Genomic DNA, 13,492 nt, shown 5'->3' on the forward strand with positions numbered 1-13,492 from the left:
ACTATTCAAATCGCAATATTTATAATACCCGGTGTCTGAACAGGAATATAATCTACCAGGGACGACGTAAAAAAAACAAAAAACAAAAAACAAAAAACCAAACAAAGAAAAAAAACAACAAAAAAAAACTTAGTTTCAAAGAAAGTATTAAGGGCCTCAGAAACAATTTTTCTCAGGTTCACTGCTGCACATGTTTAACCCAACAACAATAATAGCCATGTCAAAGAAAGACAAACCACCAAAATGGATTCATTAAATTCATCATTTTATTTTGGTAATATTTTAGTCTGAAAATGAGAAGTCCATTGCAGATGTCAATGTGTCCGAGAGTTTGGTGGCAAGTTTGTCTGCAGAGCAAAGAAAAAGAACCCAGAAAGCATTAGGGCAAAATCTAGATCATTTCTATAATAAATTTTAAAAACAAAAATGCTAAAAGTGTCACAAATCACATACAAGCAACCTTTTGGACAAAAACTGAGGAGCTGGTTGATACCACGACTTTCTGTGCTGACCAAACTGCTAGCAGCAGAGGTTTCTTTTCCAAATACATCAATAATTTTATCTCTGTATAGCGACATTTTTGTGACGAAACCCAACTCGCTTGATAGATTTGTTCTGATCTTAGCTCAGGATGTCTTTCTACTTTTTACTTACAATGGTTTATGAAAGAAAGTTGCTAATATCAAAACAAACACAATAATTTAATTAAGTGAAATGCATACTTCTTTGAATTGTGATCATGACTGACTTGGCTAATGAAGAAAAGCTGTGAGCTGGTTTCTTATCATATTTTTGATCACTGTTTAGCTGTCCTGTGAGGCACGGTCCAATCAATTTTACTACTTTTATCTGAGTCTGTGCAGAGTATTACGGTGCACTCGATAAGTTATCAGTTAAAATCATCAATAAACAATGCTGAAACAGTGCCAGAGGACGCAACACAGACCCATGAATCATTACTTCCACAGTGTTTTAAAAAGGATGTGAATTATATTAGTGAATTGAATGTAGTGAACTGGATTCATGGAGCAGTTGTAAAATATCTAAAATGTGAGTATTAGTATTACACTGAGATGAATAATTGCACAAACCAGCTCTTTTCTGTAGCTTCTTCCTCTTCTTGCCCGCAGCCAGGAGTGCCTGACCCTGCAGCAGAGGGTCCACGTTCAAGATATTCTTTAAATCCGGAGCCTTGGATGCAGCATCCGTTGCGGGTACCTCTGTCTTTTTCTGTGATTTTATTTCCACTGTCATTGGTCCAAACTGTTTTGAATGGAACAAAATAGCAGAAATAAAACGTGAGATGAATAACAGCATTCACAGTCATCATATACTATAATTCACCCACAATTTAAGGCTACTGCTGCTTCTCACCTCTGGATCCTGATCATCCTCCATAGATTCAGTTTCCTCTTTCGAGGATGATGCTTCCACTGATCCTCCTTCCAAGCCCAGATCACAGTGCAACTCGCCCTGGCCTCCCTGTGTCAGCCCAGTGGTTTCCATGCAGAATCCCATTTGAATGTCAGGACAAGACGACTCTGGACACAGAGGAAAGCACAAACCATTTAGTCTAAAGTTATCTGAACAGGTTTACATGATCAAATCATGTGGTTTTATATTATCATCATGTTCCATTTAATTTGCCTGACTGTGATACTGTTAATTATAACTTGCTTACCTGCAAGAACCTCCTGATTTCCCTTTTCCAGCTCGTCCCAGTCAAAGGCTTTTCCCATTTCTGTAACGATCTCAGCACTGACGTGTGTAGGAAGAGTGTGTGTCTCTGGAGGGTGTGTGAAGTAGCTAATCCTTCCCCTAAGAAACATAACTTTGTGAATTTAACAGTGCTTAAACTGAGCCGTTGCTTCAATATCATTTCTAGAACTTTAAAAAGCTATACCAACCCGGTCCAGTCCATTAGTACACTCTTGGCTGCCTTGTCAGTGTCCGGCAGCCCCCCCTTCCTCAGTTTGCCTTGCCGACGGGCGAGCAATGCCAAGAACTCCAGAGCTGTATGAAAGTCTGGGACACCGTAGTGCTCCATGATCTGTGTTTCCAAAAAAACAACAACCCCAAAGCCATTGTTTGAACTACTTATTATTCAGTGCTCAGTACAGTTGCACTGTTATCATTCAGTACAGTTGCTGAAGAGGTAGCATGACCTACTTGTGCCTTGTTGCACCTTCTGAGGATGGCTTCCACGGGTGGAAGGGGATCAACAAGCTGTTCGATTTTAACACAGTTGCGAAGAATCATTGCGGCGTCTGTCGTTGATGTTGCCATGACAATACCGGGACAGTCCAGAAGCTTTATGTGTTTGTCCAAATGTACCTCTTGAAGACACCTGAAATCCAGAAAACCCATCAAGAACACCATGGCAGGATTAATATGCACATCATAATTGTGTCTTGTTAGACGAACATATAAAGTTGGCACAGTTGCCAAGTATGCCTTCACTACACTGAGGTTGCATCCCTGTGTGTGTGTGTGTGTGTGTGTGTGTGTGTGTGTGTGTGTGTGTGTAAAAACTGAATTATTTTTTTATTTTTATAGCTGAGATGATGAAGTTGAATGATGGAACATTAATTAATTACCATAATGCAACTTGTTTTTCACAAGTACCTACTTCACAAATGTGAACATTAATTAGCTTTCCTAAGCTGTAATAATAAAAACTCTAAATCTGGGCAGGGGCTGTGACTCGTGTTCACTCACTTTTCAGGAAACAAAGCAAGACTTAAAGCAAGTTGTCAAATTTGTGCAAGTGTTTTGATCCCCACCCCCCAAAAAAGTAAAAAAATAAAAATAAAAATAAAAAAAGCACAAAAATGCTGATGTACCAAAAATTACGTGAAACTCACAATAATAGATGTATTAACTTAATATTTTAAAAAAATGTCAGAAAGTTCAATAAACATTCCAGTATCAAAAAGTTTCAAACATTCTAATTTTCTGGAAATCATTTCACGCTTCAGGGTCACAGAGTAAATCTAGAAAAATATTTCTGATTTTATCTGTTTTGATTTTATATACTGTTTTGTTTGTTTGTTAAGCTTAAATTTCAAAACTTACATTAACTACTGATTTTATCTACTGTTCTGATTTTATCTGTTTTGATTTTATATATTGTTTTGTTTGTTTGTTTGTTAAGTGGGTTTAGAGCTCTGGGTAGCTCCCCAGCTGGGTCTAGACTGGGTCTAGAGAGTATTTTAAATTCAGGGAATTTAAAATAGAAAGTAGCTCGTCCACAGAAGGACTGGTAGCTCCCCTTACGATAAGGGTTCAGATCGCGCGAACAGGTGTGAAATGTGTGTGTTTAGTTAGTTTGTTTGCTTGTTTTAATCAATTTTAAATCATGCTTTTTATTTGTTTTTGTTTCTAATGTCTCTGTAAAGCACTTTGAATCACCTTGTTGTTGAATTGTGCTATACAAATAAATTTGCCTTGCCTTGCCTAGAAAACAAGTGTAGGCATGTAGGTTGAGCATGTTAATGTGTACTTACTTGGTGACACCTGGTGTGGCTCCAACATTACATGCTCGTGCTCGTTTCAGACTGTTGATCAAACTACTCTTTCCAACATTAGGAAAACCTGCAAAACATTAATGGAACGAAAAAAAAATCCTATTTACTCGAAAGAAGAAAACCTGGTACAAAAACAGCAGTGTGTAACCTTTGATTCAATCTGGCCTCGAAGACATTTTGTGTAGACAGATTGTCTGTAGCCAACTTATTGGTGCTCTCAGAATTTCAGGGCACGGCACTTACCTACAACACCTACAGTGATGGCTGTCTTTATATCCAGGTTGCGGCAATAGTTGCCCAGTAGCTTCATCAAGCAGTCTGCTCCAATACAAGCACTGGTGCTGAGAAGCTCTGTGGTGGCTTGTGTCACTGGAACGTTGCTGCGTTTCTTCCCATGGCAGGAGACATAATGTGCAGAGTTCATGCCAGAGTCACATTTAAAAACAAAGTACAGCCTGGATTTAATCTTTATTTCTAGATAATTAGAGCATAACTGCTTCACTACTCACCAAGTTCTTAGTCTGCTGCTGAGTAGATGCTTTAAAAGCCACAGTGGGGAACTCATTTCTAAGATACTTTATCCACTTTTCCACTATTTCTTTTGACACCAAATCTGGAACCAAAGTAAAGCCATTTACTATTTTAATAAACAAATGAGATATGTACAATGTTAGTGGCCTTCTTACCAATTTTATTGAGGACTAAAACTATCTTCTTGTTCGTTCCACTCTGAATGACCGCCTGTTCCACCTGAGGACATCTGCAGCCAAGAGGGTCACGCGCGTCCAGTACCTCCAGAATCACATCAGAGGCCTCCACAACCTTAAAAAGCAGCATGTCAAATAACGCTCATGTCAACTCCTCTCTCATCCATCATGTTTCTAATAGCCCTTTTTGACTAGTACCTACTTGGCTTGACTCAAGTTCAGTCATTTTCCATAACAACCAGGTACCAGCTAATGTGCACGTGGTCATTTTAGCAACATGGAGTGAAAGTCCCATGACATCATTTGTATGTGACACAAACACCACAACAAAGGAGGACGTGAAGCCGATGGTAAAACTCCTGCTTGGTGTATGTCGTTTTGCCAGTCCCTGGGATCACAGTGTTGTTTTTTGCGTAACCAATTCCCTCATTTTCGAGTTCGAAAACTGACAGCATTGATTTTTGTGAAAGAGACTATTTCATGACTCTTCGAGTGATGTCTCTGACTAGCCAATTAGTGGCATGCAGTCTGTTGATGTCACATTTTCGAATCACCTCAGATTGCTTGGAAGCCAGGTCGAGAACCCAGCTACTACTGCTGAAGTACCTAGTACTACCACCTAATGGAAAACCCTAAAAACCAAGTTGAGTCGAGCCAAGCCGACCAGAGTATGTACTAGAGGAAACAGGCTATAAGATACTGAATGATACAGAGTGATTTTAAAGAATGTCAAAATTTCATTTAGTCTAAAATAAGAAGATTAATTCTTGTTGTGGTCCATATACAGACCAGTGTGCAGTGCAATTACATACCTTTTTAAATTCTCTGTAATATGCTTTCCTTGAATTCTCATTTTCAAAGTTGACATGCTTTTCTAAACTCTGCATCTCTGTCTCCTGTGAGGACAAAGAAGAATATGGTAATGACCACAGCAGCAAACTGTAAAGTATGCAGTTAGAGTATCGTGCTTACCCTCTGCTCAAACTCCCTTTGTCGCTGAAGGATGTCATTCTGGAAGGTTTGCAAATTTCTCCTCTTCATAAGCTCTCGTTCTCGAGACAATTTCTGCTTCTCCTGAAGGTCCTGAAGCTAATGTAGTAAGATGTGACATAAGAGAATGATTCACCAATTTGCCATCAAATCTGGTACAGCCAAGACTTTCAAAGGACGTACCCTTTGTTTCCTGATTTCTTCTGGGTTTCTGCTGTCCTTGACAGTCTGAGCAGGGGACTGTTCTGTATTTCTCCGCCCCGAAGCATCCCCCTTTCTTCCATCTTTAGCCTGTAGGATAAACACACAGGGAGTTGTAATATATTTTAGCTCATCAGCACAGCACTTGAAAGCAAAAGCATTCATTTTACTGTCTTGTTTACATTGAATGATAAATGCAGCCAACCATGGTAAAGATACAAATCACTACCACTGATAAGCTCAAATACAATATACTCTATGCACAGTGTACATTTGACTTTTATTACCATATAGTCCAGTTGTTTTTGGCTATCCCGCATCTATTTATTCCTGCTCTATTCATTTTCCCGCTGTAAACCTGCTACTGTGACTTTCCCAACCGAGGGACTAATGAAAGTGTCATAGATCTCCCAGTGGTGCCTACAATGTTTTTGCTTGTCTTGGCGTCACAATGAAATGTTTCCTAAATGTTTGGTGAAAACATGAAAAACGTTTAAAGTGTGACACCGACTACATACGGGCGCTGAGAAGCTCGGTTCTCAGCGCCAGTTCAGTACCAACCGAACTATTACTGACTGCTCCAGCAGGGCTAAAAGTTAGCGACAGATAACATTAGCTTTGTAGCACTCACCTTAAACTTCGCACTGAACCCGAGTCGTTTGGCTCGTTTCTGTTCTGTTAAATGCAAAAAATACAAAACGAAGACGTTTAAATGTCATTTCACGCATTCAGTGAGTCAATACTTTCAGCTATAAACTGATGGATACCTACTAGCTTTAGACATAACTTCACCCTAGCCTTGCTCTTCTCAGACTTCACGTGTACTGCTTCCCAAAGAGGTGGACATGCGCACACGATGACGTCAACAACAACATCCGGTTAAATGTCGAAATAAAAGCTTAGAAAAATAAACATATTTAAGTTGTAACTGACAGCGTAGATAGAGAATTTAAGTGCTTGCGTTATAATATTATTATTGTAATATGTTGTCATTACCATTATAATGCACAAATTATAACAGAAACTGTTTTGGGCTAACCAAGAAATAACAAAAAGGCACTTTTGAGACAGGGGCTAGTTCATTTTAACTCATGAATATGTTTTGGACAGCATCGTTTTTCTCATTCGGTTTTTTGATTCTAACTTAATTCCAAAGTCATTACAATCCATAGAACAGGAACCAGGAGACAGCTCAAACAGTGGCCTAGCATAACTTTGAGGTTATGCAACATTTCACGCAAATGCATCTGGTAAAGAGTCTTCACTGAAATGGCTCTGGCACCAATGTAATGAATTTATGCATAAGTTCATTGCGGAAGATTTGTAGTCACATATCTGTCTGCTTTCCAGGTGTTTGGTGGTTAATCTAAGCTTTACATCACTTTCACTTTTCCACGCTGTCAAGCTCATTGTGGCATCACTGGTCTAGTCAGCCTACTTTAAGCCAACCAGCCTCCACTCTGCGTACTTTAAATATCACTGCTCATCAGTCAGTCTCCCTTGCAGACGCCTTCGTGCACCCCACCTCCTCCCCATCTCCACCTCCCCCTTGATTCTCAGGCTCAATTCAAGCCTCCATCTCCATCTCTACCAACAGTGTCTAGACTCCGGGGGTCTTGCCCTAATCCCTGTCATTCCATTTGTGCTTTTTTGGGCCATCAGAGTCTAATCGGCAAATACCTTTATTGAATTCTGTATATCAATAAGTTATGTTTAGTTCCTTCTAACGATCTCTCCTTATTGAGATGCAATGTGGCTTTATTTTGAACATGTTAAAATAATACAACAACAACAAAAACAAGAAGCCCAAACAAACAAACAAAACATAAGAAAAAATGTTTAATAAAAAGTCGTTATAATAAATGAACACTGCAATTCTTAAACCATGTGGAGAAAATAGAGAAATGTAAAAGATTGTGATTTTTTTCTATTTATGAACAGCAAACACTACCAGAATGTTATTATAGCTGATAAAGACATTATTTTTACTTCTATTATAGCTAATAATGATATTTTCAAGTTATCAAAACAAACTCTTGCAATCTTAACCCCAGAAATGGCCTGATTTCAAAGAGGACGACTATTGAAGCTGAGAAAGGTGGCGCATGCAAAGAACTCTGAGTTCGCAATCTGTCTTAAAATAAATAAAATAAAGAAAATAAAATAAAAGCATTATCAGTGGCAGTCCATCCATAATCATATTTAATAAAAAGACTTGCATGATTAAATGCATGTTATCATTGCAGCCTACGGCGTGCACCCTGCCTCTCACCCACCTGGGACAGTCTCCAGCCTCAGCATGACCCTGAATTGAATCAGTGGAGTAGAGAGTAGTGGTACGTGAAACATGTTAATATTAACCTTGTTTTATATGCAAAGTATAAGTGAAAATTACCATTAAATTCTGAATACGGTTTTGTTAAAGAAAGGAAGAGTAATTTTAATTAAAACATTAGCATGTTAAATGAAAACAGTTAAGTTCACTCTTGATTTAAACTAGCAGTTTGGGAGCATCAACAATATTTTTTTTTAAAAAGAAAAAAAAACGTAATCCACTGTGTCGTGTTTTGTAAGCTCTCGAGAACATTGTAGTCTTATTCTCCTGACAACAGAATGTGAGGCTTTAAGGTGTACACCTGAAGATTAACAATGTTATAAGCCATTTTTAAACCTGAACTAAACACAGTCAGACATTGTATTACTTTAGTAATACTTTATTACTTCTTTTCCAATGCAGAATATTTGCTAATGCCTTTCTTTGTGAAGTTGCTCTACTCTTTAATGAGGTTGGCTGTTGCAATTCAAACTGTTCAGTAAGTAGTTCCTAATTTCCTTTACTCTCATTTCTGGTTATAAATCGGTTATTTACTTTTTTTTTACTCAGTTAGTGTTGCCTGTACTGCTGAGTCATGCTTTAAAGGGACTAAAAATGTACCAACTGTATCAACTCCTGGCAATACTGTCCTATGTTGGCAATTATTTTAATAAACATGAGAGAGGAAGACACCCTACAATGAGTTGAAACACAAAATTGTTATTTATTCCTGCATATATGATTTCTGTCATCCATGCTGTGTCATTTTGTATGACCCTCACGATTTCCTGTTGTCACCCACTGTTGGTGGCAGTCCCATTCTCCCAACATCTGTAGCATTAAAGGGTACAGTCCTGTGCCAGACTTTGGATCAGGTGTTTAATATAGTATAACATGTTAAATGCCACATTTGTATTTGTTTTAGCATGTTCAGATTTTACCCAAGGCATCAGAGGACACTGTTGCTCTTGCAGCTGTTTCTTGATGTTCTGGTAGTGTGAGTGCCGTGATAATGAAGGTGACAATTTCTCACATCCTCACAAATCAGATTAGCAGGAACGCCTCACGTTGGCATCTGATGTCTGACCTGTTTACTCCGTAACCCTTCACGTCTGGCAAGTTTGCTCTGGAACCTTTTAATCTCTCCGGATTGACAGTTCGCTTGAGGGAAAGGGTGAGATTTACCAAAGCTGGCATAATGGTTTAATCAGTGCACTCCTCAAGTCCACTTGCCTCACAGGTCAACATTAGTTAAGAACTCCATGTAGGAGAGGAGGAGGTGAAAGGCTCCTGGATGACTCTAAAGATGTTAACTTTTCCACTTTTTGTTTTTAATGTGAATGTAGACAAGCTGTTAGTGTGAACTTCCTTAACTAGGTGAGCAAAATGTGATTTTGTTCTGCATCTGTGTACCAAATATTACTCTCTTGTGAATAGCTTCATCTTAATGTCACATCTAGTATTTATTTTTATCAGATTTGTGTGCACGTGTAATTGACAGATATTGAAAAACCTTTTTTTTTTCTTGGTATAAACTTTTTCAGGCATAGTCACGCAAATGTTTAACTTTACATGGGCGTGTAAGAAGGAAATCTGACACTAGCTCACTGCTATACATTTAGAATTAGTTGATCCTCAGTTATTTATTTAGCTTCATTTTCTGAGTTCTAACATTATGATGAATAACCTTTGATTCCAGTAAATCTCTTACAAATTTAAGAATTAGCCTTGCTGCTGTTTCATTAACATTTTTTAAGAACCATTAATTTGGAGCTGTAACACATATATATAGTATGTGATTAAGTTTTGTTTGGTTCTTCTTCTTCCAGCGACAGTTGAAGAAAACCAACAACCAATCCTCAAAAAGTTGGCCATTCTGCTAAAGATAAGAGGAGTGGTTTCCCGTTTTTGAGTGAAGTTACATCCCAGGTGGAAAATAAAGATGAGGAAATCTTTGACTCCCTGATTCAGTCAAGTGCTTTTGCCAGTGTATAGTAAATGTGAAGGTTTGTGCTACAGCATTTCAAGACACAAATGTTTGTAAGGTCTCCTGCTTAATACCAAATAACACCAGTGAAAATAGCAATAGTGGTCAAACAATTGCTACACTAGTAGTTATAAAATACACCAGCACTACAGCTTGAAATATGCTTGATATTTTTATTTACATTTGAAAAAAGACAAGTAATATAATGATTCATTTGCTTTATGTGTATTTTTTTTCTTTTTTATTTGCCAGAGAAAGCTATATTTACTAAAAAAAAGAAAGAAAAAAGGAAACAATAAATATTTACTGTACAAATCAAAACATTTATCTTTTTTTTCCCAAAATGGAGAACATGGATATTTATGCGGGAGCCACAGAGGAGACCTCAGTCTTTGATGTGGAGACTTCGGAGCCATCATCCACTTGTTTGCCAAAGAGCTGCATGATGCATGTGCGGAACTGATTGGGAAGGAATAAAATAAAAGCATGTTAAAAACTAAAACCGATTTGACAGGGTAAATTTACCTTTGTGTTAATATTGAGCCCACCTGTCTGTTCATGAAGACATAGATGATTGGGTTGTAGATAGTAGCGCTCTTGGCAAAGTATGCAGGCATAGCAGCAGCCAGAGGGTGGAAGGCATATCCAGGGTTGGCTGCAGCAAAGCAGGCAAAGAAGGTGTAAGGTCCCCAGCAGACACAATAAGCCACGATCATGACAACGACCATCCTGGAGACTTCCCTCTCAGCCTTCTGGGTTGACTCTGACTCCTTCTGCTGCATGGCAACCTGTGGTTGAAAAATCAAGAATGTGAGATCAAATCTTCTATTCTCACATCTCTGAACTGAAAATTATAAAAATCAAATTAAAGTAGCATACAGCACGGATGGCCATCCACACAGCAAGGTAGCACAGGATGATGATAGCCAGGGGGAGGATACAGCAAGTAAGCATGAGAACAATCATGTAGGACTGTACTCCAGGGTCTTCACTTCCACTGAACACATCAGGTCCACAGGAAGTCTTCAGTCCATGAGGCCAGTACCTAAAGCAAGAAAATGTTTAGTCTCTAGTTTATATTTAAAAGACTCTGCCTTTGTATGCATCTGTGACATTAAAAGAAGCAGCAGAGTAGTTTACCTGCTCCATCCAAATATGGGAGGAGCACACCAAACTGCAGACCAGACCCAGGAGAAGACAATTCCAGCTGTGGCCCATTTGGCATCAAATTTGACATTTCCAAAAGGTTTGCACACAACTATCCATCTTTCCCAGGAGATGATTGTCAGGGACCAAAGAGCAGCAATACCTGTGTAAAGAAGCAGGATACTCAGTAAGTTTATTTAGCCTGCAGCCTTACATTTGACATAATCCTGTCTTCAAATACTTTTACATTTAATATAAAAATAAAAAAATAAATAACAAAACGGTGGCCACTTACCACAAACTGAGACAACATAGCCCTCAAAGATACACATTGGGTGTCCTAGAATGAAGTAGCCAAAAAATTGGTTGCATACACTGATGGTGCTGGCAAAAACAGTCTCTCCCAGATCAGCAATGGCTAGATTGACCAAGATCCAGTTTAGAGGGTGACGCAGTTTCTTAAACTTCATTGTGGCCACTAAGACGAGACCGTTGGTGAAGACTGATAAGACCACCACGACAAACATCCAGAGTGTTGAAAGATTGTAAATCCATCGAGGTGCGATGTGGTAATTGGGACCCTCAAAGGGATCTAAAAAAAAAAAAGAAAAAAAGAAAAAACAATTTGGCATCTCATGTTTTTGCACAACCTCTCTCCATTGCACTAACTGTGGTTCTAACAGTTTGTGTGTCTTTTCAAATGGCTTAGGCAGCAGATTCAAGTCCGTGGTTCGACCCCCTTTGTGTGGGAGATTTTCTTGGAGAAAGAGCCTGTACCCAAGTTGCTGCTGATGGCAGACCTTGCATGGCAGCTCAACAAGTGAGAGTACTTGTACTTGTACGTGTACTTGTATTTGTGAAAAGATCACTAACAGAATCACTAACAGCACCACAGCACTACTTATGTGCTGGTATCATTCACCATTTTGACATACAACAGTCCAAACTACTTCATTAGATTTGAATCAGATTACAGTTAAAATAAGTATCTTTATATGAAAAGAGCCTCTGGGTGTTTATTTTTTTTTAAAAACAGCCCAGATCTTTGTTACCAAACTGGATGCATAAAAAGGATTGTTACCAATAAGATGTAACAATACTATAATAAGAATGCCACCAAACACTGGTCGAAAACAGTTTTCAGTTACTCTTAAAAATGCACACCCAACTGCATACAGCATCATTAGTAGACATTATTGTTTCAAGACTAAAAGACTGATTTTGAATCCAGCTCTAGCAAGTCAAACAGCAATCTTTTCTTTTGTTATTTTGTTACAAGCTCCTATGCCGGTCAATTCATGAGAGAATAATACTGTGGTACCGTACCTCTGGTGTTATTGCTGTTTGTGTAAGCGAAGGCTGATCCCCTGGTTGAATCTTCATGATACCGCCTTGCAGCAAAACTTTGTTTTCCCCACTCTTCTGCCATTCTGTTCTTAGAAGGAGGTCCTGAGCTGTTAGCCTTTCTTGTCACTTGCTACCTCCTTGGCTGCTTGGTGCTACAGATCTGACTTTTGCTTTTATACCTATGCTTCACAAACCCATGATTGGATTAGGTCACAATCAAATTATAGCTGTGATGTGCCTATTGGCAGTGCAGCACAGTGGCAAAGCAATAACCCTGAACTGTAATTAAAACAATCAACTAATGAGGTTAAGACAAAATGCTAGAATAATCTTGTTTGAAAGTGGATTTCCGTCCACTGACTTCAGATAAGGATTAGTTTCAAGATCTTTGACCAACAAATAAATGCCAGTTTTGTGTCCTAATTTTTCCACACTGAGTTCTCTAGTGGCTCATTTGGTTTATAACCATGTAGAAATGAAAAGTAGAAACATAAAAGTGCATATATCTCTCAAATCACCATTAAACCTATAAAGAAAATGTTTACTTTCTTATACTTTTGAATACAGAGAGGTGTCAAATCCAGACACTTTGCAATATTTAATATTTATGCTACTGTGATCCTAACAGGTATATGTGTCAGCCCTGATTTGCATAGCACTCTCAGAGCAGCTTTAGTGGAGAAGTGGAGATCCGCGGTCCTATAATAGTGCAGGTTTCAGTTGTTGACCTGTGAGGGAAGTAAGACACATTTAATCCCTCCGGATAGAGGGTTCATCGGATTCTTTGACAGTCCTTTGACCCTGCAACACACGTCATAGCCCTTATGGCAAGTGGCAAGCAAAGGGAGGAACACTTTTTGTACTTATGAGCATTATGAGCAAGCCTCATGAAACTGGTTGTTTGAATGATTGTCTTTAGGCTAATAAGTAACTTAAACAATAAACAAATTAAATGATAAAATTTAGAACTAGCTCATTCAAGATGAGTCACTTCATGATGGATCTGTGAGGGTGGCTATTGAAGACTTCATTTGGTTATGGGAAAGCCTGATAATTGAAAAGCTGGTAGTAATTTTATGGTACAAGACTGCGTGAGAGTGTTTTTAAATCTTTTCATGAGTTGCAAATTCAATTGTTTTTTCACATTTTTGACAAAGAGCACTGAACGCAATCTGTCTAAAGTCCCTCTGTCCTCTGTCCTCTGTCTGATGCACTATTCTGCAGGATAGTGTGTATCTGGGAGATCTGTTCTAAGTCGCTGTTTATGAAATCC

At 38.5% G+C, this 13,492-nt stretch overlaps 2 protein-coding genes across 2 annotated transcripts; both read right to left on the minus strand.

The window, feature by feature from the left end:
- Nucleotides 1-248: 248 nt before the first annotated feature.
- Nucleotides 249-6,295, minus strand: gnl3l (G protein nucleolar 3 like). Its single transcript, XM_085273151.1, has 15 exons — nt 6,197-6,295; nt 6,057-6,100; nt 5,408-5,515; nt 5,207-5,323; nt 5,047-5,130; nt 4,214-4,349; nt 4,037-4,140; nt 3,771-3,915; nt 3,507-3,594; nt 2,170-2,347; nt 1,908-2,050; nt 1,682-1,818; nt 1,375-1,541; nt 1,092-1,263; nt 249-347 (listed from the first exon to the last, which is right to left on the minus strand). The coding sequence occupies exons 1-15, from the start codon at nt 6,207-6,209 to the stop codon at nt 283-285; spliced, it is 1,701 nt and encodes a 566-aa protein (XP_085129277.1). The 5' UTR covers nt 6,210-6,295; the 3' UTR covers nt 249-282.
- A 3,590-nt stretch (nt 6,296-9,885) lies between these two features.
- Nucleotides 9,886-12,384, minus strand: LOC146573778 (red-sensitive opsin). The gene is made up of 6 exons (XM_085273163.1): nt 12,199-12,384; nt 11,168-11,464; nt 10,867-11,035; nt 10,606-10,771; nt 10,275-10,514; nt 9,886-10,185 (listed from the first exon to the last, which is right to left on the minus strand). The coding sequence occupies exons 1-6, from the start codon at nt 12,299-12,301 to the stop codon at nt 10,087-10,089; spliced, it is 1,074 nt and encodes a 357-aa protein (XP_085129289.1). The 5' UTR covers nt 12,302-12,384; the 3' UTR covers nt 9,886-10,086.
- Between the last annotated feature and the right edge of the window lie 1,108 nt (nt 12,385-13,492).

Source organism: Mchenga conophoros, linkage group LG5 (genome assembly GCF_057382185.1).
Source record: "Mchenga conophoros isolate Kocher_MC1m ecotype Shallow Benthic linkage group LG5, M_conophoros_male_GT1.1, whole genome shotgun sequence".
In the NCBI taxonomy this organism is placed as follows: Eukaryota; Metazoa; Chordata; class Actinopteri; order Cichliformes; family Cichlidae; genus Mchenga; species Mchenga conophoros.

Bases quoted from the DNA above. Each gene is read 5' to 3' on its own strand.
- gnl3l (XM_085273151.1), bottom strand. The intron at 5,324-5,407 runs GTACGTCCTTTG...TTACTACATTAG, and splicing joins AAGAAATCAGGAAACAAAGG to CTTCAGGACCTTCAGGAGAA. The intron at 1,819-1,907 runs GTTGGTATAGCT...TATGTTTCTTAG, and splicing joins GTACTAATGGACTGGACCGG to GGGAAGGATTAGCTACTTCA.
- LOC146573778 (XM_085273163.1), bottom strand. From the start codon at position 12,301: ATGGCAGAAGAGTGGGGAAAACAAAGTTTTGCTGCAAGGCGGTATCAT. The intron at 11,465-12,198 runs GTACGGTACCAC...TTTTTTTTTTAG, and splicing joins AAACAGCAATAACACCAGAG to ATCCCTTTGAGGGTCCCAAT. The intron at 10,515-10,605 runs GTATGCTACTTT...TTTCAACCACAG, and splicing joins TGTGGATGGCCATCCGTGCT to GTTGCCATGCAGCAGAAGGA.